Below are 27,525 nucleotides of genomic sequence, written 5' to 3' on the forward strand. Positions count from 1 at the left end.
TTATTAAAAAAAAATTTAAAATAAATGTATACATAAATATAACTAATATAAATATAGATATAAATATAATTATAAATATACCTATAAATATAAATATGTGTATCTATATAAATATAAGGATAAATATAAGGATAAAGATAAATAATATAAAAATAAATATAAATAATATAAATATAAATATAAATTCCTATTTCTAAATTAATATAATTCTGGCAGATAACCCAGCAGCCCCCTGAGGCGCGGAGACATCAAACACCTGGAAAAAAATCAAAAAAACCCTGGAATTTTGGGGTGTTTGGGCTTGGGAAGGAGTTAAAGTCCATCTCATTCCAACCCCAGCACTTTCCATGATCCCAAAATTCGGGACCCCCCCTCATTTCCAGCCCTGGGGAATTTCCAGCTCTTTTCCTAATTCCCAGGGCTTTGGGGCAGGGGAAATGTGATTTTTTTTTCCCACACAGTTTCCTATTTCCCAAAATTTTGTATCCAGGAAAGAAGCAGGGTCCCCACCACACCTGCAAAAATCAACAAATGCCCCAAATTTTTAATTTTAATTTTCCCAGAAATTGGAGCAATTTTCTGATATTCCATTCGCAATCATTCCCGGATTTTTTTGTTGGCGCCTCCAACACCACCCTTGGACCCCCTCCCCTCTCAGGGCTAAAATAATCCCCAGTTCGGGTAAAAATAAGAATTCGTTCAGATTAAAATGCTAATTAATTTGGCTCAAATTATAAATTTAAATGATCATTCAATCAGGCTAAAATTTTTCTTCTCACAAAGCACCAAAAAGCTCCGATTTGGGGGAATTTTTCAATTATTATTTTTTTTTTCTTGTTTTTTATGGATTGCTGGAAGCCTTTCCTTAAAATCCCGGCTCTTCTTCCCGGTGTAATCCCAGAGGGATTCAAGGATGGATCCCGGGACCCTTTGGAGCTGAATCCCACGGGATTCGTGTGCTGGGAAATCCCAGCCTGGAGCTCCAGGGGATCCCAGAATCCTGGAATGGTTTGGGATGGGACTCATGGAGCTTCCATCCCATCCCATTCCCACCCCTGACTCCTCTCTGGGAAGGAATTTTGGGAATTCCCTGGGAATTCAGGACTCCAGGAAGGGTCTCCCTTCCCTTTTCCATCCCTGAATTCCATAAAAAACCCTCGGGATGGATCCCGAGTGTGCTGGATCCCAGAATCCCGGGATGGTTTGGGATGGGATCCATGGACCTTCAATCCCATCCCATTCCCATCCCAGGGCGATCCAAACCCGTGGGACCATTCCCAATTCCCAGTTCCCAATTCTCTATTCCTGATTCCCTATTCCCAATTCCCGACTCCTTTTTCCCAATTTGCAGTTCCCAATTCCTTATTCCCGATTCCTAATTCCACATTCCCAATTCCCCATTCCCCATTCCCCGTTCCCCATCCCCAGTTCCCAGTTTCCTAATTCCACATTCCCAATTCTCAATTTCCAATTCCCAATTCCCAATTCCCCATTCCCATTTTCATATTCCCAATTCCCAAGTCTCAATTCCCTATTCCCAATTCCCTGTTCCCTCTTCCTTATTCCCAATTCCCAATTCCCAATTTCCCCATTCCCAGATCCCAAATCCCAATTCCCAGTTCCCCGTTCCCAGTTCTCTATTTCCCTATTCCCAGTTCCCAATTTCCCCATTCCCAAATCCCAATTCCCTATTCCCTATTCCCAATTCCCAGTTCCCAATTCCCAGTTTCTAATTCCCAATCCCTGATTCCCGATTCCCAATTCCCAATTCCCAGTTTCTAATTCCCAATTCCTGATACCCAATTCCCAATTCCCAATTCCCAGTTTCTAATTCTCAATTCCCGATTCCCAATTCCCAATTCCCGATTCCCAATTTCTAATTCTCAATTCCTGATTCCCTATTCCCTATTCCTGGTTCGCAGTTCCCCATTCCCAATTCCTTATTCCCAATTCCCAAACCCCAATTCCCAATTCCCTATTCCCAATTCCCTATTCCCTATTCCCAGTTCCCAATTCCCAACTCCCAATTCCCGGAGCCAGAGTGGGCAGATCCCGGTTTCCTCCTCATGCCGGGCGTTTCCCTCATCCCTGGAATTCCCAGGCCGGAATTTTCTGCTCCTCCAGCAAATCCCAAATCCCTGATTCCCACCCTGATGCTCAGGAGTGGGATTTGTGGGGTCTGGGGTGGGAAAATTCCCTTTGGGAAGAGTTTGGGATTGATCCCGGCTGCTCCACATCCAGGACACGGCGGGAAGCAGCTCCAAGGGGTTCGGGATGCGGGGAGGATGCGGGATGTGGGATTTGGGATGAGGGATGCGGGATTTGGGATGTGGGGTTTGGGATGAGGGATATGGGATGAGGGATGTGGGGTTTGGGATGAGGGATGTGAGGAGGATGCAGGATGTGGGGTTTGGGATGAGGGATGAGGGATGAGGGATGCGAGGAGGATGCGGGATGTGGGATTTGGGACATGGGATGCGAGGAGGATGCGGGGTGTGGGATGTGGGATGCAGGATGTGGGGAGGATGCGGGGTGTGGGATTTGGGATATGGGATGCGAGGAGGATGCCGGTTTTGGGATTTGGGATATGGGATGCAAGGAGGATGCGGGATGTGGGATTTGGGATATGGGATGCGAGGAGGATGCGGGGTGTGGGATGTGGGATGCAGGATGTGGGGAGGATGCGGGGTACAGGCATGGGAAGGATGTGGGATACAGGGAAGATGTGGGATGCTGGATGCCGAGAAGGATGAAGAGAGGGATGCAGAGAGGGATGTGGGATGCGGGATGTGGGGCATGGGAAGGGTGCGGGATGCAGGGAGGATGGGGGTGAAGGATGAAGGGTGAGGGATGCGGGGTGTGGGGTGCGGGATGTGGGATCTGGGGCATGGGAAGGGTGCGGGATGTGGGGAGGATGAGGGGTGCAGGATGTGGGATGAAGGATGAGGGATGAGGGGTGTGGGGAAGATGTGGGATGAGGGATGAGGGGAGGATGCAGGGTGGATGTGGGGTGCAGGATGTGGGGTGCAGGATGTGGGATGAAGGCTGAGGGAGGAGGAACGCGGGGTGCGGGATGTGGGGAGGGTGCGGGACAGGGAGGATGTGGGATGTGAGATATGGGATAAGGGATGAGAGATGCGGGATGTGGGGAAGATGCGGGGTGCAGAGTGTGTGGGATGAAGAATGCAGGATGAGGGATGAGGGATACGGATGCGGGGAAGATGCGGGGTGCAGGATATGGGATGAAGGATGAGGGATGCGGGGTGAAGGACGCGGCGCATGGGGAAGATGCGGGGTGCAGGATGCGGGGTGAGGGACGTGAGATGCGGGATGAGGGATGAGGGGTGCGGGGTGTGGGGAGGCTGCGGGGTGCGGGGAAGATGTGGGGTGCACAGTGAGGGATGCGGGATGAGGGATGAGGGATGAGGGGTGTGGGGCATGGGGAGGGCGGGGGATGCGGGGCGTGGAGAAGATGCAGAGTGCGGGATGCAGGGCGAGGGATGCGGGATGCAGGGCGAGGGATGCGGGATGAAGGGTGAGGGATGAAGGATGAAGGGTGAGGGATGCGGGATGCAGGGCGAGGGATGCGGGATGAAGGGTGAGGGATGAAGGATGAAGGGTGAGGGATGCGGGATGCAGGGCGAGGGATGCGGGATGAAGGGTGAGGGATGAAGGATGAAGGGTGAGGGATGCGGGATGCAGGGCGAGGGATGCGGGATGAAGGGTGAGGGATGCGGGATGAAGGGTGAGGGATGCAGGGTGAGGGATGAAGGATGAAGGATGAAGGGTGAAGGATGCGGGATGCGGGGAAGATGTGGGGTGCACAGTGAGGGATGAGGGGTGCGGGGTGCGGGGCATGGGGAGGGCGTGGGATGCGGGGCGTGGAGAAGATGCAGAGTGCGGGATGAAGGGTGAGGGATGCGGGATGCAAGGTGAGGGATGCGGGATGCAAGGTGAGGGATGAAGGATGAAGGATGAAGGGTGAGGGATGCGGGATGTGGGGAAGAGGCAGCGTGAGGGATTCGGGGTGCGCGATGTCGGAAGATGCAGGATGCAGAATTCGGGATGCGGGGAACGTGCGGGGCGCGGGGATGGGCGCAGCCCGGCCGGTTCCCCCCTCCCGCCCCGGGGGTGGGCTCAGCCCGGTCGGTCGGTCTGTCTGTCTGTCGGTCTCTCCCAGCGCCGGGGGTGGGCTCAGCCCGGTCGGTCGGTCTGTCTGTCTGTCTGTCGGTCTCTCCCAGCGCCGGGGGTGGGCTCAGCCCGGTCGGTCTGTCTGTCTGTCTGTCGGTCTGTCTGTCTCTCCCAGCGCCGGGGGTGGGCTCAGCCCGGTCTGTCTGTCTGTCTGTCTGTGGGTCCGTCTCTCCCAGCGCCGGGGGTGGGCTCAGCCCGGTCTCTCTGTCCGTCTGTCCGTAGGTCTGTCTCTCCCAGCGCCGGGGGTGGGCTCAGCCCGGTCTGTCTGTCTGTCTGTCTGTCTGTGGGTCCGTCTCTCCCAGCGCCGGGGGTGGGCTCAGCCCGGTCTGTCTGTCTGTCTGTCTGTCTGTCTGTCTGTCCCAGCGCCGGGGGTGGGCTCAGCCCGGTCTGTCTGTCTGTCTGTCTGTCTGTGGGTCCGTCTCTCCCAGCGCCGGGGGTGGGCTCAGCCCGGTCTGTCTGTCTGTCTGTCTGTCTGTCTGTCTGTCCCAGCGCCGGGGGTGGGCTCAGCCGCGCACGTGGCCGGGGCGGGGGTGCGATCCCGGCCATAAAACCGCGAGCGGCTCCGCCGGGGCCGGGCCAGGCTGGGAGCGGAGGGAGCGGAGCCGCCGCCGGCTCAGCGCAGCTCAGCGCAGCGCAGCGCAGGTAGGAATCCCTCCCCTCCCCGCCTTGCTTTTCCCAACCCTTTGATTTTTATTTTTCAATTTTCCCAGCTTTTCCTGCCTCTTTTTTTCCCCCCTTTCATCCACGAGGGTCCCCCCGAGCTCTGCCCCCGGACGGAGCCGGTGCCGCTCTCCCGGCGGAGCAAAAGTTTCGCTCTCCAGCCCCAAAATTCAGCGCGTGGAGCCGCGGGGGCGCAACAAGAGGCGGCGGGGCCTGCCCGGAGCCGGGGGCTCCTCCGGCATCAGCGGGAAAATTTTTATTTTTTGGGGGGATTTTTTATTTTTTTTTTTTTTAGGGGGAGCAGCCCCGCCACGATTTTGCCCATCCCGAATTCCCGCTCCTTTCCCTTCCAGTCGCGACTTCCTCGGGATATTCCCGGCTGAGCCACCCCCAAAAATCACAACAAAAAAGGACGAGCGTGTGGGGTTTTTTTTAATTTCCTTTTTTTAAAATTATTTTTCGGTGCTTTGTTCGGTTTAGAGCCCCCCAAAAAGCAGCAAAGGAGCGGCTGAGGATGAGGAGATGAGGACTGGGGGGGAAAAAAAAAATTGTTATTCCCGATTTTTTTTTTCCGCCTCCGAGCAGCCTTTTCCCGGCTCCCATCTGCCTTTCCAGTCACACCGCGGCGCCTCATTTTGGCCAATTATGGCCAATTACCTGATTGAGGGGCACCGCGAAAAGGCAGCGCTGATTTTTCCGCCGAGGAAAAAAAATCTGGAACCGCCAACCTCCCCCCCCTCCTCTCCATCATTCCCAAATCCCTCCGAATTTTCCATGAAATCTCCCCCCAAAAAATCCGCCGGGATCTGGGGGAGCCGGGCAGGGGTTTAGCGGTGCTGGCGGGGGGACGCTCTTGGACAATAATTTGATTTTTGATTTTTTTTCTTTAATTGGGAAAAGCTTTTCCTCCTTCCCACGGATTCTTCCCGGCCACCTCTGGATCAGGCCTTGGCTGGAAAAAATAAGGGAAAAAAAAAAAGGGGATTTTGGGATGTTTTTGCTGCGGGATGATCCCGAAACGGAGCTGCTTTTTGGGGTGTTCGGGGCCATCCCAAATGCGGGATAATCCCACGGGAAGAGGGGCTGGGGATGGCCTCAAATGGAGCGGATAAAATCCCATCTGAGGCAGCACCTGCTGCCCCTTCCAGCGCCTCTCCCGCCGTTTCATTCCCGTTCCCGCGGCTCCCACAATGGATTTTCCCACCTCATCCCATAAAAACCGCTCGTCCTGATGGATAAACCCGCCCCGAGCTGGATTTCCATCTGAAAAAACGACAGAAAAAAAAAAAAAAAACCCAACCCGAACTCATTTATTTTTTGATTTTATTTATTTATTATTCTCCACCGAAATGAATGAGGGTAATTCCAACCGCATGGGGAAAAAAAAAAAACCAACCAAAAAACCTCGGATTTTCAGCCTCGGGGTGGATGGGGTTGGGTGTTTTTGGGGAGGAAAAGGAAGATTTTGGGTCCGGGAGGAGGCGTGGGGGTGGCTGTGACGGCAGCAGGGGAGTGGGACCGGCCCGAGGATCCTGCGGGAAAGAGGGCCCGGGTTGGGCTTCACAGAGGGGAAAAAAAGGGAAAAGAATGAGGAAAAAATGTGGGGGAAATGGGAAAGAATGAGGGGGGGAAAAGGTGGGAAAATGGGAAAGAATGAGGGGGGGAAAAGGTGGGAAAAATGGGAAAGAATGAGGGGGGGAAATGGGGAAAGAATGAGGGGGGAAAGGTGGGAAAATGGGAAAGAATGAGGGGGGGAAATGGGGAAAGAATGAGAGAAAAAAATGTGGGGGAAAAGGGGAAAGAAATGGGAAGAAAAGGGAAAGAATGAGAGAAAATGTGGGAGAAGGGGAAGAATGAAAGAAAAAGGTGGGAAATGGGAAAGAATAAGAGAAAAAAAACGAGGGAGAAAGGGAAAGAATGAGAGAAAAAACGTGGGGGAAAAGGGGAAGGAGTGAGAAAGAAATGTGGGAGAAAAGGGGAAAAATGAGAGAAAAAAGGGGGAGAAATGGGAAAAAATGAGAGAAAAAGGGTGGGAAAATGGGGAAAGAATGAGAGAAAAAAAGGTGGGAAAATGGGGAAAAAATGAGAGAAAAAAGGTGGGAAAATGGGAGAAAATGAGAGAAAAAAGGTGAGGAATAAGGGAAAGAATGAGAGAAAGAAGGTGGGGGGAAAAGGGAAAGAATGAGAGAAAAAATATTGGGAAAATGGGAAAGAATGAGAAAGAAATGGGGAGAAATTAGGAAAGAATGAGATAAAAACGAGGGGGAAAAGGGAAAGAATGAGAGAAAAAATGAAGGGGAAAAGGCAAAGAATGAGGAAAAAAAACCGTGGAGAAATGGGAAAAAATAGGGAAAACAAATACAGGGGGAAATGAGGAAAAACACATCCCTTTTTTTTTTATGGATTTATGGCCGGGAAACTCTGGAAGGGGCTTGGAGACGTCACCACCACCCCCAAAAACATCCCTAAAAAATCCCTAAAAAAGCCCTCAAAGCGCCCAGGTTGAATTTCGGGGCGGGGGCTGCACAGAGCGGGATCCGCTCCCGGTTTTCCCCCCCTGCCCCATCCCGATCCCGGATCTCCCGCGCTCGGAGCCTCTTGGGGACACGGGGACAGAGCCGCGGGGACAGGCGGTGGCAGCGTCCCGGGGTTTTTCGGGGTTTTGGCCTCTCCCGGGAGCTGTGACTCACCCGAGATTCGAGCTCCGTTCCGGCTCCTTATCAGCGTCCCCGGGCCCTCCGGAGGGTGACAGCCGCCACCGTCACCGCCCGCCCGCGGGGACAAAAGGGGACCGAGGTGACCGTCACGGCCGGCAGGGACCCCTGGCAAGGGGGGATTCGGGATCCTCTAAAGCCGCTGTCACATCCCCACCGCTGTCCCCTCTCTCTGGTCCTTTAATTGTCCCTAAAGCCGGTGCCACGTCCCCACCGCTGTCACCTCTGCCTGGTCCTTTAATTGTCCCCAAAGCCGCTGTCACATCCCCACCGCTGTCACCTCTGCCTGGTCCTTTAATTGTCCCCAAAGCCGCTGTCACATCCCCACCGCTGTCACCTCTGCCTGGTCCTTTAATTGTCTGCTAAAGCCGGTGCCACATCCCCACCGCTGTCACCTCTGCCTGGTCCTTTAATTGTCCCTAAAGCCGGTGCCACGTCCCCAGCTCTGTCCCCTCTCTCTGGTCCTTTAATTGTCCCTAAAGCCGGTGCCACGTCCCCAGCTCTGTCCCCTCACTCTGGTCCTTTAATTGTCCCTAAAGCCGGTGCCACGTCCCCAGCTCTGTCCCTGCCTGTCCTCTCACTCTGGTCCCCTCATTGTCCCCCAAACCTGTTGTCACATCCCCGTCCTGTCACCTCTCTGTCCCCTCTGTCTGGTCTCCCCATTGTCCCCTGAACCTGGCGCCACTGTCACCTCTGCCTGGCCCCCGAATTGTCCCTTACACCCGGTGCCGCGTCCCCTCCTCTGTCCCTCTCTGTCACCTCTCTCTGGTCCCCCCATGGCTGCCCAAACCCGGTGCCACATCTCCCTCTGTTGTCCCTCTCTGTCCCTTCCTGTCCCCTCATTGTCCCCTGAACCCGGTGCCACATCCCCACCTCTGTCACTGCTCTGTCCTTTAATTGTCCCCTTCCCTGTGTTACATCCCCATCCTGTCCCTCTCTGTCACCTCTCTCTGGTCCCCTCATTGTCCCCTCCCCTGGTGCCACATCTCCCTCTGTTGTCCCTCTCTGTCGCCTCTGTGTGGTCCCTGAATTGTCCCTAAGCCCGGTGCCACATCCCCACCCTGTCCTTCTCTGTCACCTCTCTCTGGTCCCTGGATTGTCCCCTCCCCTGGTGCCATGTCTCCATCTCTGTCACCTCTGTCACCTCTCTCCGGTCCCCCCATGGTCTCCTAAACCCGGTGCCACATCTCCCTCTGTTGTCCCTCTCTGTCACCTCTGTGTGGTCCCTGCATTGTCCCCTAAACCCGGCGCCACATCCTCATTCTGTCCCCTCATGGTTTCCTAAACCCGGTGCCACATGCCCATCTCTGTCCCCCCTGTCCCCTCTCTCTGGTCCCAGAATTGTCCCCTCCCCTGGTGCCACATCCCCATCTCTGTCACCTCTGCCTGCTCCCCTCATTGTCCCCTACACCCGGCACCACCATCTCTTGTCACCTCTCTGTGGTCCCCTCATTGTCCCCTAAATTTGGTGCCACATCCCCATCCTTGTCCCCTCCGTCTGGTGCCTGAATTCACCCCTAAACCCAGTGCCACATCCCCACCCTGTCCCTGTCTGTCACCTCTCTCTGGTCCCCTCCTTGTCCCCTAAACCCGGTGCCACATCCCCACCCTGTCCCTCTCTGTCACCTCTGTGTGGTCCTTTAATTGTCCCCTCCCCTGGTGCCACATCCCCATCTCTGTCCCATCTGTCTGGTCCCCTCATTGTCCCCTACACCCGGTGCCACATCCCCATCTCTGTCACCTCCCTCTGGTCCCCTCATCGTCCCCTAAACCCGGTGCCACATCCCCATCTCTGTGACCTCTCTGTGGCCCCTGAATTGTCCCCTAAACCCGGTGCCACATCCCCATCCTGTCCCTTCTGTCACCTCTCTCCGGTCCCCCCATGGTCTCCTAAACCCGGTGCCACATCTCCCTCTGTTGTCCCTCTGTGTCCCCTCTGTGTGGTCCCTGCATTGTCCCCTACACCCAGCGCCATGTCCCCTCTCTCTGGTCCCTGCTGCCACATCCCCCTCCTGCCCCTTCTCTCTGGTCCCCTCACTGTCCCTCCCCCAGTGCCACATCCCCACCTCTGTCACCCCTGCCTGGACCGTGAATTGTCCCCTCAACCTGGTGTGCCATCCCCATCTGCGTCATCTCTGTCACCTCTCTCTGGTCCCTGGATTGTCCCCTCCCCTGGTGCCACGTCTCCATCCTGTCACCTCTGCCTCGACCGTGAACTGTCCCCTACACCCAGTGTCACATCCCCATCTGTGTCACCTCTCTGGTGCCCTCATTGTCCCCTTCCCTGGTGCCACATCCTCATCTCTGTCACTGCTGTCCCTGAATCGTCCGCTAAACCTGGTGCCATGTCCCCATCTCTGTCACCTCTCTGTCCCTGTCTGCCGCTCTCTGTCACCTCTCTCTGGTCCCTTCATTTTCCCCTTCCCTGGTGCCACATCTCCCCCTGTTGTCCCTCTCCGTCACCTCTCTCTGGTGCCCTCATTGTCCCCTCCCCTGGTGCCACGTCCCCATCTCTGTCACCTCTCTCTGGTCCCTAATTTTTCCCCGTCCCTGGTGCCACATCCCCATCCTGTCCCTCTCTGTCACCTCTGTGTGGTCCCTGAATTATCCCCTAAACCCAGTGCCACGTCCCCATCTCTGTCACCTCTGACTGGTCCTTTAATTGTCCCTTCCCCTGGTGCCACATCCCCATCTCTGTCACCTCTGACTGGACCATGAATTGTCCCCTAAACCTGGTGCCACATCCCCATCCTGTCTGTCTCTGTCACCTCTGCCTGGTGCCTTCACTGTCACTTCCCTGGTGCCACATCTCCCTCTGTTGTCCCTCTGTGTCAGCTCTGTGTGGTCCCTGAATTGTCCCTAAACCCAGTGCCACATCCCCATCCTGTCACCTCTCCCTGGTCCTTTTATTGTCCCCTAAACTCGGTACCACATCCCCATCTGTGTCACCTCTGTCTCATCCCTGGATTGTCCCCTTCCCTGGTGCCACATCTCCCTCTGTTGTCCCTCTCTGTCACCTCTGTCTGATCCCTGAATTGTCCCTAAACCTGTGGCCACATCCCCATCCTGTCACCTCTCTGTCACCTCTCTCTGGTCCCCTCATTGTCCCCTACACCCAGTGCCACAAACCCATCTCTAGGACCATGAATTGTCCCCTCAATCCAGTGCCATGTCCCCATGTCTGTCCCTCTCTGTCACCTCTGTCTGATCCCTGGATTGTCCCCTAAACCCGGTGCCACATCTTCCTCTGTTGTCCCTGTCTGTCCCCTCTCTCTGGTCCCCTGATTGTCCCCTATACCCAGTGCCACTTCCCCGTCTCTGTCACCTCTGGGTTGTCCCTGAATTGTCCCCTACACCCGGTGCCACATCCCCATCACCTCTGCCTGGACGGTGGATTGTCCCCTAAACTCGGTGTCACATCCCCGTCCCTTGTCACCTCTCTGGTCCCCTCATTGTCCCCTACACCCGGTGCCACATCCCCATCTCTGTCACCTCTGCCTGGTCCCCTCATTGTCCCCTACACCCGGTGCCACATCCCCATCTCTGTCACCTCTGTCCCGTCCCTGAATTGTCCCCTAAACCTGTTGGCCAAGCCAGCTGGGACACGGAATTCTGTGGGAATTCCGTGGGAATTCTCCGGGCCTCACGCTCCCGTTCCAGCAATCCCTGCTGGACCCTCCCAGGACAGGGACAGGGACAGTGACAGGGACAGTGACAGGGACAGGGACAGGGCTGGCACGTCCCCAGAGCCAGCCCGGAGCAGGGACTGGGAATTGTCCCCGTGTGGGAACAGCTGGGAATGCGCTGCCAGTCCCGGCTCAAATAACCCCGGGGACAGCCCGGGAACGGGACCGGGACAGCCGGGAAAGGGACAGGGACAGGAACCGGGAAAGGGACCGGGACCGGGAAAGGAACAGGGAAAGGGACAGGGACAGGAACCGGGAAAGGGACCGGGACCGGGAAAGGAACAGGGACAGCCGGGAAAGGGACAGGGACAGGGACAGGAACCGGGAAAGGGACCGGGACCGGGAAAGGAACAGGGACAGCCGGGAAAGGGACAGGGACAGGAACCGGGAAAGGGACAGGGACTGGGAAAGGGCCAGGGACCGGGACAGCCCGGGACAGGGACAGCCGGGAAAGGGCCAGGGCCAGGGACAGGAACCGGGAAAGGGACAGGGATAGCCCGGGAAAGGGCCAGGGACCGGGACCGGGACAGGGACTGGGAAAGGGCCAGGGCCAGGGACCGGGACAGGGACTGGGAAAGGGACAGGGACCGGGAAAGGGCCAAGGACCGGGAAAGGGCCAGGGACCGTGAAAGGGACAGGAACCGGGAAAGGGCCAGGGACCGGGACAGCCCAGAAAGGGCCAGGGACTGGGAAAGGGCCAGGGACTGGGAAAGGGACAGGGACCGGGACAGCCCGGAAAGGGACCGGGACAGCCCAGGAAAGGGACAGGGACCGTGAAAGGGACAGGGACCAGGAAAGGGACAGGGACCGGGAAAGGGACAGGGACCAGGAAAGGGACAGGGACAGGGACCGAGACAGCCCGGAAAGGGACAGGGACCGGGAAAGGGACAGGGACCGGGAAAGGGACAGGGACCGGGACAGCCCGGAGCCGGCCCGGGATCGGGACCGGGACAGCCGGGAAAGGGACCAGGAAAGGGACCGGGACCACCTGGAGCCATCCCGGGAACAGGACCGGGAGAGCCCGGAAAGGGACCGGGACAGCCGGGACAGGGACGGGGACAGGGACAGGGAGAGCCCGGAGCCGGCCTGGGACAGGGACCGGGAGAGCCGGGACAGGGACAGGGACAGGGACTGGGAGAGCCCGGAGCCGGCCCGGGACAGGGACCGGGACAGGGACCGGGACAGGGAGAGCCCGGAGCCGGCCCGGGATCGGCTCCTCTCCCTGCGGGACTGTTCGGGGTTTGTGGCCTTTTTTCGGATTTTGTGGGGTTTTTGTGAGGTTTTGTGGGGTTATTTTTGGGTATTGTGGGGTTTTGTGGGGGTTTGTGGGATTTCACAGGGTTTTGCCAGGTTTTTTGTGGGGTTTTTTTTGTGGGGTTTTTGCAGGATTTTTGGGGGGTTTTGGGGAGTTTTGTGGGATTTCACAGGGTTTTGTGGGGTTTTGTGGGATTTCACAGGGTTTTGTGGGGTTTTTGTGGGATTTCACAGGGTTTTGTGGGGGTTTTGTGGGATTTCACAGGGTTTTGAGGGGTTTTTTTGGGGGGTTTCGTGGGTTTTTGGGGTTTTTTGCAGAGTTTTGTGGGGTTTGACCCGGGGCACCCTCAGCCTTTTGGGATCGGCTCCTCTGCCTACGGGGCCCTTCGGGGTTTGTGGGATTTTTTTGGTGTTTTGTGGGGTTTTGTGGGATTAAGTGGAGTTTAGTGGGATTTTGCAGGGTTTTGTGGGATTTTGTGGGATTTCATGGGATTTTGCAGGGTTTTGTGGGATTTTTGCATGGCTTTGCAGGGTTTTACAGGGTTTCATGGCATTTTCTGTGGTTTGGTAGGATTTTGTAGGATTTCATGGGATTTTGCAGGATTTTTTTGGATTTTGCAGGATTTCACAGGGATTTGTGGGGTCTGACAGGATTTTGTGGGGTTTTGCGCATTTTTTGGGGCATTTTGTGGGATTTTTGGGGATTTTTTGGGATTTTATGAAACTTTTGGGGGATTTTTTGGGGATTTTGTGGGGATTACGCAGGATTTTTTTTATTTTGGGGATTTTTTCAGATTTTTTGGGGGGGGGGATTTTGCGGGAATTTTTGGGATTTCATGGGATTTTTTGGGATTTCGCAACCGGTTTGGGGATTTTTTTGGGATTTCACAGGATTTTTGAGGATTCTGCAGGGTTTTTTGGATTTTGAGGGGGTTTGGGGGATGTCTTTGGGATTTTGCAGCATTTTTTGGGATTTTGCAGCATGTTTTTGGATTTTGTAGGGTTTTGCAGGATTTTTGGGGGATTTCACAGGATTTTTTGGGGGATTTTTTGGGGCTTTTTTTTTTTGGGATTCTGTGGGATTTTTTTTTTCAATTTCCTGAGATTTTTTTGGGCTTCCTGGGGTTTTTAAGGATTTTTTTAATTTCGCAGGATTTTTTCAGATTTTGCAGGATTTTTTGGGATTTCCCAGTATTTTATGGAATTTTGCGGGGTTTTTTGGGATTTCTTAGGATTTCCTGGGATTTTTTGGGATTTCCCGGGATTTTTTGGGATTTCCCAGAATTTTGCATGGTTTTGCAGGATTTTTTTTAATTTTACAGCATTTTTTGGGATTCCACAGGATTTTTAGGGGATTTTTTTGAGATTCTGTGGGATCTTTTTGGGAGATTTCATGGCATTTTTTTGATTTTCTGGAATTCATTTTTTTATGGGATTTCGCGGGATTTTTTGGGGGGGGATTTTTTTTTTTTTTGGGCTTCCTGAGGTATTTTGTGATTTTTTTGTGGGATTTTTGACAGCCGAGTCCCCACAGGTGGTGCTGTCAACATGAGGGCCGTGCTCTGGGACGTTTTGGGGCATTGCTGGGTTATTTTATGATTTTTTGTGTTCTGATGTCCCCATGTGTCCCCGCAGGCGTTGCTGTCACCATGAGGGCCGTGCTCCGGGATGTTTTGGGATTTCTTGGGTCTCTTTTGGATTTTTGGTGTCCCGATGTCCCCGTGTCCCCGCAGGCGGGCAGTGTCACCATGAGGGCCGTGCTCTGGGATCTTTATAATTTCACGGGGTTTTGGGGAGCTTCCTGGGATATTTTGTGATGTTTTGGTGTCCTGATGTCCCCACGTGTCCCCACAGGTGCGGTGCTGTCACCATGAGGGCCGTGCTCGGGGATTTTTTGGGATTTCTTGGGTCTCTTTGTGATGTTTTGGTGTCCTGATGTCCCCATGTCCCTGCAGGGCGGTGCTGTCACCATGAGGGCCTTGCTATGGGATTTTTTTAATTTCACAGGATTTTTTGGGATCTCGCGGGTCTCTTTTGGATTTTTGGTGGTGCTGATGTCCCCGTGTGTCCCTGCAGGGTTGTTGCTGTCACCATGCGGGCCATGCTCTGGGACTTTTTGGGGCATTTCAGGGTTATTTTATGATTTTCAGTGTCCTGATGTCCCCGTGTGTCCCCGCAGGGCGGTGCTGTCACCATGCGGGCCGTGCTCTGGGACGTTTTGGGGCATTTCAGGGTTATTTTATGATTTTAGTGGTTCTGATGTCCCCGTGTGTCCCCGCAGGCGGTGTCACCATGCGGGCCGTGCTCTGGGACGTTTTGGGGCATTTCAGGGTTATTTTATGATTTTAGTGGTTCTGATGTCCCCGTGTGTCCCCGCAGGCGGTGTCACCATGCGGGCCGTGCTCTGGGACCTGCTGCTGCTGCTGCTGTGGCTCTGCGCCCGCGCGCGCGGGGACTGCCGGGGGGACTGCCTGCACTGCGAGCGCCTGCCGCACCGCCACCGCCTCGACCTGCTCGTGAGTGACACCCCTGTCACCTGCTGGGGACATCCTCAGGGACACCTGGGTCACCTGGGGGGGCTGGGGACATCCTCAGGGTGACACCAGTGTCACCTGGGGGGGCTGGGGACATTCCGAGTGACACTGCAGGGACTGCCTGCACTGCGAGCGCCTCGTGAGTGACACCCCTGTCACCCTGGGGACATCCTCAGGGACACCTGGGTCACCTGGGGGGGCTGGGGACATCCTCAGGGTGACACCAGTGTCACCTGGGGGGCTGGGGACACCCTGAGTGACACCAGTGTCACCTGCTGGGGACATCCTGAGTGACACCAGTGTCACCTGGGGGGCTGGGGACACCCTGAGGGACACCAGTGTCACCTGGCACCGTGCACAGGAGGTCTGGGTGCCCTTTTCCTTCTGCTGGGGAATGTGGGGGCATTTGGGGTTTGAGGGGAAGGTGCCACCTGCTGTCACTGTCACTGCCACTGTGTCATTGTCATTGTGTCACTGTGTCATTGTCTCTGTGTCACTGTCACTGTCACTGTCACTGTGTCACTGTGTCACTGTCACTGTGTCACTGTCATTGCCACTGTCCTTGTCATTGTCATTGTCACTGTCACTGTGTCACTGCCACTGTCATTGTCACTGTCACTGTGTCACTGCCACTGTCACTGTGTCATTGTCACTGTCATTGTCACTGTGTCACTGTCATTGTCACTGTGTCACTGTCACTGTGTCACTTGTCACTGTGTCACTGTCAGTCATTGCTACTGTCACTGTGTCATTGTCACTGTCACTGTCATTGTCACTGTCACTGTCACTGTGTCACTGTCATTGTCACTGTCATTGTGTCACTGTCACTGTGTCACTGTCACTGTCACTGTGTCACTGTCACTGTGTCATTGTCACTGTGTCACTGCCACTGTCACTGTCACTGTGTCACTGTCATTGTCACTGTCACTGTGTCACTTGTGTCACTATGCCAGTCACTGTCATTGTCGCTGTCACTGTGTCACTGTCATTGCCACTGCCATGTCACTGTGTCACTGTCACTGTGTCACTGTGTCACTGTCACTGTCACTGTCATTGTCACTGTCACTGTCACTGTCATTGCCACTGCCACTGTCACTGTGTCACTGTCACTGTCACTGTCATTGTCACTGTGTCACTGTCACTGTCACTGTCATTGTCATTGTGTCACTGTCATTGTCACTGTCACTGTGTCACTGTCACTGTCACTGCCACTGTGTCACTGTCACTGTTTCACTGTCACTGTGCCACTGTCACTGCCACTGTCACTGTCACTGTCACTGTGTCACTGTGTCACTGTCACTGTCACTGTGTCACTGTCACTGTGCCACTGTCACTGTCACTCCTGGGTGGGCACTGGGATGGTCCCGAGGGAAGGTGAAGATCCCAAACCAGGATGGGCTCAGCTGGGGCTGGAAGGAGCCTCCTGGTGGGATTTGGGTTCTCCTGAGGTTTGAAGGAGCCTCCTGGTGGGATTTGGGATCTCCTGGGGCTGGAAGGAGCCTCCTGGTGGGATTTGGGGTCTCCTGAGGTTTGAAGGAGCCTCCTGGTGGGATTTGGGATCTCCTGAGGTTTGAAGGAGCCTCCTGGTGGGATTTGGGATCTCCTGGGGCTGGAAGGAGCCTCCTGGTGGGATTTGGGATCTCCTGGGGCTGGAAGGAGTCTCCTGGTGGGATTTGGGATCTCCTGGGGCTGGAAGGAGCCTCCTGGTGGGATTTGGGATCTCCTGAGGTTTGAAGGAGCCTCCCTGGGTGGTTCTGGACGTTCTTCCCTGAGGATTCCCGGCCCGCTCCAAGGTGGGGACAGGAGCCACTTCCAGGAGAATTGTCACCTCAGCCTGGTGGCCCAGGAGCCCGGGATGTCCCTGCCAGGACCTTGGAGCTGTCACCTCTGTGGGATCCATCACCTCCAGCAGCTCAGGGCCTCCCAAAGCCTTGGAGATGCCAGGAGAGGACCTCAGACCCTTCCAAAGCCTTGGAGATGCCAGGAGAGGACACCCAGACCTTTCCAAAGCCTTGGAGATGCCAGGAGAGGACCTCAGACCCTCCCAAAGCCTGGGAGATGCCAGGAGAGGACACCCAGACCTTTCCAAAGCCTTGGAGATGCCAGGAGAGGACCTCAGACCCTTCCAAAGCCCTGGAGATGCAGCTCAGACCCTCCCAAAGCCTGGGAGATGCCAGGAGAGGACCTCAGACCCTTCCAAATCCTTGGAGATGCCAGGAGAGGACACCCAGACCCTCCCAAAGCCCTGGAGATGCCAGGAGAGGACACCCTCGGTGTCTCCCCAAGGCGCCATCCCACAAGACCCCCGCCACCGCCTGGTTTGGGGACAATTCTCCCTCTTTTGGGATTTTGGGGGGAGCCCTCAGCAGAGGCTGGGAGGAGCCGGCGGAGCTCCAGCCCTGAGTGACCACGGCGGGAGCTGCGGCACCAGGGTGGTGGTGCCAAGGTGGAGAGAGGTCCTGCAGAGGTCTGGGGCCATGAGAGCCCCCCCAGATGTTCCCCGGCTCCTCTGGGTGTGAGCAGGTCCCCGTTGTCCCATCCCATGGGAATTCCTCGGGTTTATGGGGCACAAAAAAAAAAGGAGGTTTTGGTGAATTTCCAGGAATAAATCCCGAATTTGTTCTTGGGTGGAGGAACCATGGGAAGGATGGACCTGCTGTGAGGAGCGGGACGGAGCGAGGGGTGGATTGAGGGGAAAAAGGATCAGAAATGGATCTGAGGGTTTGAGGAGAGGATGGGAATCCCCACCTGGCTCGGGTGAACCCAGTCTGAAGGGTCCCACCACGATGGAGACGTTGGGATGGAGATGAGGACAACCCTTCCCTCCCGGGCCGTCCACCCACGGTTCCTCCCGGAGCTCGCCGAGTTTGGCTCTTCCACGATTTGCTCCTGGATGGTTCCCCCTGGTGACACCGGAAAAGGAATTTCCTTGTCCATTCTGGCCTGGAAAGGAACGAGACACAACCCTGGTGGGTTTGGTGGCACCACAAAGGAGTTTCCATGTCCTGTCTGGCCTGGAAAGGGTCGAGACACAACCATGGTGGGTTTGGTGGCACCAAAACCCCACAGCAGGGACAGGGCCATGTTCATGGCCTGGAAAGGAACAAGACACAACCATGGTGGGTTTGGTGACACCAAAAAAGGACTTTGCATGTCCCATCTCAGCTCGAAAGGGACGAGACCCAACCCTGGTGGGGTTGGTGGCACCACAAAGGACTTTTCACATCCTGTAAGCTTGGAAAGGAACGAGACCCAACCGTGGTGGCTTGGTGGCACCACAAAAAGGAATTCCCATGTCCTGTCTGGCCTGGAAAGGGATGAGACACAACCATGGTGGGGTTGGTGACACCAAAAAAGGACTTTGCATGTCCTGTCAAGCTTGGAAAGGGATGAGACACAACCATGGTGGGTTTGGTGGCACCAAGAAAGGAATTTCCATGTCCTGTCTGGCCTGGAAAGAGTTGAGACACAACCATGGTGGGTTTGGTGGCACCAAAAAAGGAATTTCCATGTCCTGTCTGGCCTGGAAAGGGATGAGACCCAACCCTGGTGGGGTTGGTGGCACCAAAACCCCACGGCAGGGACAGGGCCATGTTCACGGCCTGGAAAGGGATGAGACACAACCATGGTGGGGTTGGTGGCACCAAGAAAGGAATTTCCATGTCCTGTCTGGCCTGGAAAGGGATGAGACACAACCCTGGTGGGGTTGGTGGCACCACAAAGGACTTTGCATGTCCTGTCAAGCTTGGAAAGGAACGAGACCCAACCATGGTGGGGTTGGTGACATCAAAAAAAGGAGTTGAGCATCTCCAGCACCTTCCAGCCCTCTGGGAGCCCAGCAGGGGCTTGGGCAGGAGGCACCTCTGAGGAGCTGCCAGCACCTTCCCGAGGGCAATTCCAATGGGATGGGTGTCGGGATGGGTGCTGGTGTTGGGCTGGGTGTTGGGCTGGGTGTCAGGATGGGTGTTGGGATGGGTGCTGGTGTTGGGATGGGTGCTGGTGTTGGGATGGGTGTCAGGACAGGTGTTGGGATTGGTGTTGGAATGGGTGTCAGTGTCGGGATGGGTGTCAGTGTTGGGTGTCGGTGTCAGTGTTGGGTGTTGGTGTCAGGTTGGGTGTCAGGTTGGATGCTGGGGATGCTCCAGCATCGCGGTGACACCACCATTCCCCCAACCCCTCAGATCCTACCCCCTGGCACCACCCCTCCGACCCTGTCCCCCTTGTCCCCTCAGATCTGCATCCAAGCCGTGCCCCGTGCCACCCAGGAGCTGTGCACTGCCACCATCCGAGGGTCACCACGGCTCCCTGACCCTGTCCCCCTTGTCCCCTCAGATCTGCATCCAAGCCGTGCCCCATGCCACCTGGGAGCTGTGCACTGCCACCATCCGAGGGTCACCACAGCCCCCTGACCCTGTCCTTGTCCCCCTTGTCCCCTCAGATCTGCATCCAAGCCGTGCCCTGTGCCACCCAGGAGCTGTGCACTGCCACCACCTGAGGGTCACCAGCCCCTGACCCTGTCCCCCTTGTCCCCTCAGATCTGCATCCAAGCCGTGCCCTGTGCCACCCGGGAGCTCTGCACTGCCACCACCTGAGGGTCACCACAGCCCCCTGACCCTGTCCTTGTCCCCCTTGTCCCCTCAGATCTGCATCCAAGCTGTGCCCCGTGTCACCCAGGAGCTGTGCACTGCCACCACCTGAGGGTCACCAGCCCCTGACCCTGTCCCCCCTTGTCCCCTCAGATCTGCATCCAAGCTGTGCCCCACATCACCCAGGAGCTGTGCACTGCCACCATCCGAGGGTCACCACAGCCCCCTGACCCTGTCCTTGTCCCCCTTGTCCCCTCAGATCTGCATCCAAGCTGTGCCCCGTGCCACCCAGGAGCTGTGCACTGCCACCACCCGAGGGTCACCACGGCTCCCTGTCCCTGTCCCCCTTGTCCCCTCAGATCTGCATCCAAGCCGTGCCCCTTGCCACCCAGGAGCTGTGCACTGCCACCACCCGAGGGTCACCAGCCCCTGACCCTGTCCCCCTTGTCCCCTCAGATCTGCATCCTGGAGTGCGAAGGCCAAGCCGTGCCCCGCGCCACCTGGGAGCTGTGCGCTGCCACCATCCGAGGGTCACCGCGGCCCCGCCGCCTCTCCGGCCGGCCCTGGCCCTCGGGCACGTCCCCCTGGGCCCAGCCCCAGCACGAGGAGGAGGAGGAGGAAGAGCAGGAGGACATTTCCCGGCGGCCGGGCGCGGACCGGGCGGCCAAGGGGGTGCAGAAGAGGTACGGGGGCTTCATCGGGGTGCGCAAGTCGGCGCGGAAGTGGAACAACCAGAAGAGGTTTAGCGAGTTCCTGAAGCAGTACCTGGGCATGGCGCCGCGCTCCAGTGAGTACGGCCGCGGCGGCGCCGGCGACGCCAACGAGATCTAAACGGGATCCAAGCGTGGGATCCAAGCATGGCATCCAACCCTCCACACCCCGCCCGCCACATCCCATGGGTGCCATCCTACAAGGGGGCCATCACCAAGAGAAAAAATCCCATTCGGAAACACGGCTCGGAAACGCCGGCGCCGCCACAGGGAGGGACACGGCGGGAGGGACCTTGGGGGCAGATTTGGGGCGCCCTTGGGTCACCCTTGGGGGCACCCTCGGGGTCACCTTGGGGGCACCTTCAGGTCACCCTAGGGATCACTTTGGGGGCACCCTCGGGGTCACCTTGGGGGCACCTTCAGGTCATCCTCAGGGTCACCTTAGGGGGCACCTTTCGGGCACCCTGAGATCCCCTTTGGGGTCACCTTTGGGGGCACCTTCAGGTCACCCTAGGGATCACCTTGGGGGCACCTTCGAGTCACCTTCAGGTCACCCTAGGGGTCACTTTGGGGGCACCTTCAGGTCACCCTAGAGATCACTTTGGGGGCACCTTTCGGGCACCCTGAGATCCCCTTTGGGGTCACCTTGGGGGCACCTTCAGGTCACCCTCAGGGTCACCTTTGGGGGCACCTTTGGGGCACCTTCAGGGTTATCTTGGGGGCAACTTTGGGGTCACCCTCAGGGTCACCTTTGGGGGCAGCTTTGGGGCACCTTCGAGTCACCTTCAGGTCACCCTAGGGGTCACTTTGGGGGCACCTTTGGGGCACCTTCAGGGTCATCTTGAGGGCAACTTTGGGGCACCTTGGGGCTGCTTTTGAGGTGACCTTCAGGTCACCCTCAGGGTCACCTTGGGGGCACCTTTAATGTCACCCTCAGGGTCACCTTTGAGGCACCTTTGGGGTCACCATCGGGGTGACCGCCAGAGTTGCCTTTAAAGTCATCTTTGGGGTTGCCCTTGTGGTCACCCTTGGGTTCATGGCCACTCCATGACTTTATGGTCACCGTTGGGGTCACCTTTGGGGTCACCTTTGGGGTCACTGTTGTGGTCACATTCATGGTCACCTCTGGGGTCACCCTCAGGGTCACCTTCAAGGTCACCCTTGTGGTCACTTTCGTGGTCACCTTCATGGTCACCCTCGGGGCTGCTTTCATGGTCACCTTCGGGGGCACCTTCAGGGTCATCTTTGGGGTTGCCCTCAGGGTCACCTTTGGGGTCACCTTTGTGGTTGCCTTTGGGCACCTTTGAGGTCACCTTTGGGGGCACCTTTGGGGGCACCTTGGCGTCACCTCCATGGTCACCCTCATGGTCACCTTTGGGGTCACCCCCCCTTCAAGGTCACCTTTGGGAGCACCTTTGAGGTCGCTTTTGGGCTCACCTGTGGAGTCACCTTTGGGGTCACCCTCAGGGTCACCTCTGGGGTGACCTCACCTTCAAGATCACCTCCAGGGGCACCTTTGGGGGCACCTTCAGGCCCACCCTCACGGTCACCTTTGGGGTCACCCCCCCTTTGAGGTCACCTTTGGGGTCACCTTTGGTGTCACCTCCCAGGTCACCACTGGGGTCACCCTCAGCGTTGCCCTCAGGGTCACCTCCAGGGTCGGGGTCACCCTCAGGGTCACCTTTGGGGTCACCCTCAGGGTCACCTTCAAGGTTACCTTTGGGTTGTCCCCAGGTCACCCTCAGGGTCACCCCTGGAGCCACCCTCAGGGTCACCTTTGGGACGTTCCCAGGGCTGCCCTCAGGGTCACCTTTGGGGTCACCTTCGGTGTCACCTTTGAGGTCACCCTCAGGGTCACCTTTGGGTCATTCCCAGGGCTGCCCTCAGGGTGGCCTTTGGGGTCACCTTCGGTGTCACCTTTGAGGTCACCCTCAGGGTCACCTTTGGGACGTTCCCAGGGCTGCCCTCAGGGTGGCCTTTGGGGTCACCTTCGGTGTCACCTTTGAGGTCACCTTTGGGGTCACCTTCAGGGTCGGGGTCACCACTGGGGTCACCCTCAGGGTCACCTTTGGGTCATCCCCAGGCTGCCCTCAGGGTCACCTCCGGTGTCACCTTTGGGGTCACCTTCAGCGTCACTTTGGGGCCACTTTTGGGGTCACCTTCAAGGTCACTTTTGGGTCACCCCTAGGTTGCCCTCAGGGTCACCCTCTGGTGTCCCCCTCAGTGTCACCCTCGGTGTCCCCCTCGGTGTCCCCTGCCGGGGCTGCTGCTCCAGGTCCGGCAGGGGTCGGTTCCCCCCAATAAAAAATTGGGAAAAAATAATCAAAAATCCAAATAAATACGGGAAATGTTAAAAAAAAAAGGAGTTTTTTTTTGTAAATGAAATTGAAAAATTAAAAAATGTAATTTAATTTAAAATTTTAAAATTCCATGGAGATTTGAAATAGAATTTTGAAATAATGTTAAATAAAGAAGAAAATTTCAAATTTCAAGACGTGACAATCAAATCATTTCAGGATAAATGGAAAATATTTAAAAGAAATCAAAAGTTTCAAAAAACTTTAAAAGAAATAGAGGATAAATTTCAAAGATATTGTGAAGAAATAAAGGACAAATTTCAAAAATATTTTCAAAAAGGAATAAAAAAGAGATTTCAAAAATATTCTGAAGAGATAAAGAGATAAAAATTTAAAAAATTTTAAAAATATTTAAAAGCAATAAACAATGAAATGGAATTATTTAAAATAAATAAAAGATTGGTCAAAATTATTTAAAAGAAGTTTAAAAAATGAGTTTAAATATTTAAAGTAAATGGAAGAAAAGCATTTAAAATAAATTTTAAAGGTGAATAAAATTTGAATTAAATTCAATTAAATAAAAAGAAATATCTAGAAAAAATTAAAATAAATTTATAAAAATTAAAGAAATAAAAAAACCCAAGAAAAATAAAATGAAGAAAAATGAAATTAAATTAAAATTAAATAAAAATATAAAGAAATATAAATAAAAATAAATTAAACAAAATGAATTTTTAAAAAATTAAAATAAATCCAAGTAGAACCCCATTTCAAATTAACCAATTCCTGCCCAGAACTCTCCAGTCCCATGCTGCAATTCCCAAAAAAATCCCAAATTTGGGAGAATTTTCACATTTTTCCACTTTTTTAAATTAAATTTTTTTCCTATTTTACCCCTCCCTGGCTGGAATCTCCCAAAATTCCGGGAGAGGAATTCCAAAATTCTAAAATTCAAAAATTCTGAAATTCCAAAATTCCCCTCCCCTGCTCTTGGCTCAGCTGCTTTGGCCTTTCCTTCTTTTTTTACCATTTCCCCCCCATTTTTTACATTTTTTTTCTCTTTTCCCTCTTTTATTCCCAACTTTTAAAATTTTTTTCTCTTTTTTCCCTTTTTTCCCCCTTTTAATTTTTCCTCTATTTTTCCCCTTTTCCCCCTCTTTATTTCCCATTTTCCACCACTTTTCAAATTATTTTTTTCTCTTTTTTCCCCGCTTTTTACATTTTCCCTTTATTTCCCTTTTCCCCCACTCTTTAAACTTTTTTCTCTTTATTTTCCTTTTCCCCCTTTCTTTCCTCTATTTAATCTCATTTTATTTTCCTTTCCTTTTCCCCATTTTATTTTGGTGGTTTTTATTCTTTTCCCCTTCCTTTCCCCCATTTCATTTCCTATTTTTTCCTTTTCACTTCTTCATTTTATTTTGTATTTTCCCCTCTTTCTTTTCCCTATTAAATTTTATTTTTTAATAATTTTCCCCCTATCTTTTCCACATTTTATTTTGTATTTTTTCCCCTTCCTTTTCCCCATTTTATTTTTTTTATTTTCCCCCTCTCTTTCTCCCATTTCACTCCGCCCTTTTTTATTTTCCCTTCCTTTTCCTTATTTTATTTTATTTCATTTTATTTCATTTTATTTTAATTTTCCTCTTCCTTTTCCCCATTTTATCTTGTATTTTCCCCCTTTCTTTCCTCTATTTAATTTCATTTTGTTTTCTTTCCCCCTTCCTTTTCCCCATTTCCCCTTATCTCCTTTTTTTAATTTTATTTTATTTTCCCCTTCCTTTTCCCTATTTCATTTTATATTTTTTTTTCCTTTTCCCCTTTCTTTTCCCCCCGTTATTTTATATTTTCTGTAGCGTTCCGGCACCGCCTCCCGGCCCGGCCGAGGCCCAATTAACCCAACCCCGGCTCGGGCCCGGCCGCGCGAGCTCCCGGCGGGACCCGAAGCGCTTCGGCTCCGGAGCCCCGAGGCCGCCAAAGCTCCGCCTGCCCCGAGCCGACGGCTCCCGAGCGCTCCCGAAGGCTCCCGAGGGTTCCCGAAGGCTCCCGAGGGCTCCCCCGACGGCTCCCGAAGGCTCCCGAGGGTTCCCGAGGGCTCCCCCGACGGTTCCCGAGCGCACCCGAGGGCTCTCCTGACGTTTCCCGGGCTCTCCCGACGTTTCCCGAGGGCTCCCCAGACAGTTTCTGCCGGCTGCCGAGGGCTCCCCCGCCGGTTCCCGCCACATCCCCACGGTTCCCGAGGGCTCTCGACGGTTTCCGAACACTCCCCTGACGGTTCCCGAGGGCTCCCCCACCGGTTCCTGAGGGCTCCCCCACCGGTTCCCGAGGGCTTACCCTCCGGTTAACGAGCGCTCCCCCGACGGTTCCCGAGGGCTCCCGCCGATTACCGAGCCCTCCCCCGCCGGTTCCTGACGGTTCCCGAGGGCTCCCTCACCGATTCCCGAGGGCTCCTGAGGGCTCTTCCGACGGTTTCCGACGGTCCCCGAGGGCTCTCCCGACGGTTTCCGACGGTCCCCGAGGGCTCCCCCGCCGGTTCCCGAGCGCTCCCCCGCCAGTTTCCGCCAGATCCCGTCCCGCCGGTTCCCGAGGGCTCCTGAGGGCTCCCGCCGGTTCCCGAGGGCTCCCCCGCCGGTTCCTGACGGTTCCCAAGGGTTCCCCCGCCGGTTCCCGCCGGCCCCTGAGGGCTCTTCCGACGGTTTCCGAGGGCTCCCCCGATGGTTCCCGTCGGCTCCCGAGCGTTCCCGAGGGTTTCCGAGGGCTCCCCCGATGGTTCCCGAGGGTTTCCGAGGGCTCCCCCGAGAGTTCCCGAAGGTTTCCGAGGGCTCCCCCGATGGTTCCCGAGGGTTTCCGAGGGCTCCCCCGAGAGTTCCCGAGGGTTTCCGAGGGCTCCCCCGAGAGTTCCCGAAGGTTTCCGAGAGTTCCCGAGAGTTCCCGAGGCCGCGGTGAGGGCGGGAGGATCCGCGCGGAACCGAGGCCGAACGCGAGGGGAAAAACGGGAATTTTGCCCCCCAAAATTGGGATTTTTGTGGGGAAAATTTGAATTTTTTCCCCCGAAAAATAAGGTTTTTGGACAAAAAAAAATTGGGATTTTGTGGAAAAATTTTGAATGTTTGCCCCAGGAAAATTGGATTTTTGACCGAAAAAAATTAGGAATTTTTGCAGACAAAATTTGAATTTTTGCCTCCCCCCAAATTGAAATTTTACCCAGAAAAGGGGAATTTCTGCATAAAAAGCCCAGGAATTTTTGCTGAAAAAAAAAGGAATTTTTGGCCCAAAAAATCGAATTTTTGGCAGAAAAATGTGGAATTTTTGTAAAAAATATTTGAATTCTTGCCTAAAAAGGAGAAAATTTTGCCAAAAATATTTAATTTTCGCTACAAAAAAAAAATTGAATTTTTGCTCCAAAAAAATGGAACTTTTGTGGAAATAAAGGAATTTTTGTCAGAAAAAAAAGAACTTTTGCAAAAATATTTTGAATTTTTGCCCAGAGAAAGGAATTTTATGCCAAAAAATTTGAATTTTTGCCAAAAAAAGAGAATTTTTGCCCAAAAAAGGAGGAATTTTTGCCAATGAAAATTTGAATTTTGTAAAGAAAATAGGAAATTTTGCCCCCCTTCAAAAAATTCATTTTTGCCAAAAAAAAGAGGAATTTTTGGCCAAAAAGAGGATTTTTTGGAAAAAAATAGGAATTTTTGCCAATGAAAAATTAAATTTTCACCTAAAAAAAGAGGAATTTTTCCCTCCCAAAAATTGAATTTTCACCCAAAAAAAGTGGAGATTTTGCCCAAAAAAGGCCAAAAAAAATCAAATTTCCCAAATTTTCCCCCAAAATTCTGGAAATTTTCATTTCTTTTCATTCCACTTGAATTTTTTGAAACCAAAAATAAAAATTCCAAACCCTCGGAGCCGTTCCCGAGCCGATTCCAAAAAAAAAAAATCACAAAAAACCCCAAAGAAATCCCCCAAAAATCCCCCCAAAATCCCAAAAAAATGAGAATATTTTGATAATTCCGATGGGAAAATGTAAAAAAAAAAAAAAAAAAAGGGAAATTCCAGGATGAGCCCGAAATTTTGATTTTTTTGTTGTTTCTGAGATTTCTCATTAAAGTTGTACAGAGCAAAAAAATCCAAAATAAATCCATTTATGGTTTCTATGAGCTGATTGCCACTCGTGCCGGGGGAAATCTGCGGATTTGGGAATTCTGAGGCATCGGGACGGGGCCAATTTGTGGGATTTGGGAATTTCAGAGGGATTGGGACACGTTGGATTTGTGGGATTTGGGATTGGGATTGGATTGGTTGGATCCATGGGATTTGGGATCTTCAGGGGGATTGGGACAGGTTGGATCTGTGGGATTTGGGAATTCCAGAGGGATTTGGGACAGGTTGGATCTGCGGGATTTGGGAATTCCGGAGTGATTTGGGACAGGTTGGATCTGTGGGATCAGAACCACTCAGATCCATGGGATGAGCCCAGGTTGGATCTGCGGGATTTGGGAATTCCCAAGGGATTGGGACAGTTTGGATCTGTGGGATTGGGACAGGTTTGATCCATGGATATGGGATCTTCAGAGGGATTGGGACGCATTGGATTTGTGGGATTGGGATTGGATTGGTTGGATCCACGGGATTTGGGATCTTCAGGGGGATTGGGACAGGTTGGATCTGTGGGATTTGGGAATTCCAGAGGGATTGGGACAGGTTGGATCCGTGGGATTTGGGAATTTCAGAGGGATTGGGATAGGTCAGATCCAGGGGATTTGGGAATTCCAGAGGGATCAGGACAGGTTGGATCTGTGGGATTGGGATTGGATTGGTTGGATCCATGGGATTTGGGATCTTCGGGGGGATTGGGACAGGTTGGATTTGTGGGAATGGGATTGGGATTGGGATTGG

At 53.9% G+C, this 27,525-nt stretch overlaps 1 protein-coding gene across 2 annotated transcripts; it reads left to right on the top strand.

Moving 5' to 3' along the window:
- The first annotated feature begins 4,780 nt into the window (after positions 1 to 4,780).
- Positions 4,781 to 26,786, top strand: PNOC (prepronociceptin). 2 transcript variants are annotated; one of them, XM_036381215.2, is made up of 4 exons: positions 4,781 to 4,833; positions 14,885 to 15,021; positions 20,082 to 20,412; positions 24,486 to 26,786. In XM_036381215.2, the coding sequence occupies exons 2-4, from the start codon at positions 14,896 to 14,898 to the stop codon at positions 24,524 to 24,526; spliced, it is 498 nt and encodes a 165-aa protein (XP_036237108.1). In that variant the 5' UTR covers positions 4,781 to 4,833; positions 14,885 to 14,895; the 3' UTR covers positions 24,527 to 26,786. The 2 variants fall into 2 exon arrangements, with proteins under 2 accessions (XP_036237108.1, XP_036237106.1); XM_036381213.2 differs by having other exon boundaries at positions 20,082 to 26,786.
- The last annotated feature ends 739 nt before the right edge of the window (positions 26,787 to 27,525 follow it).

The sequence above is a fragment of the Molothrus ater genome, chromosome 3, assembly GCF_012460135.2.
Source record: "Molothrus ater isolate BHLD 08-10-18 breed brown headed cowbird chromosome 3, BPBGC_Mater_1.1, whole genome shotgun sequence".
Classification (NCBI taxonomy): Eukaryota; Metazoa; Chordata; class Aves; order Passeriformes; family Icteridae; genus Molothrus; species Molothrus ater.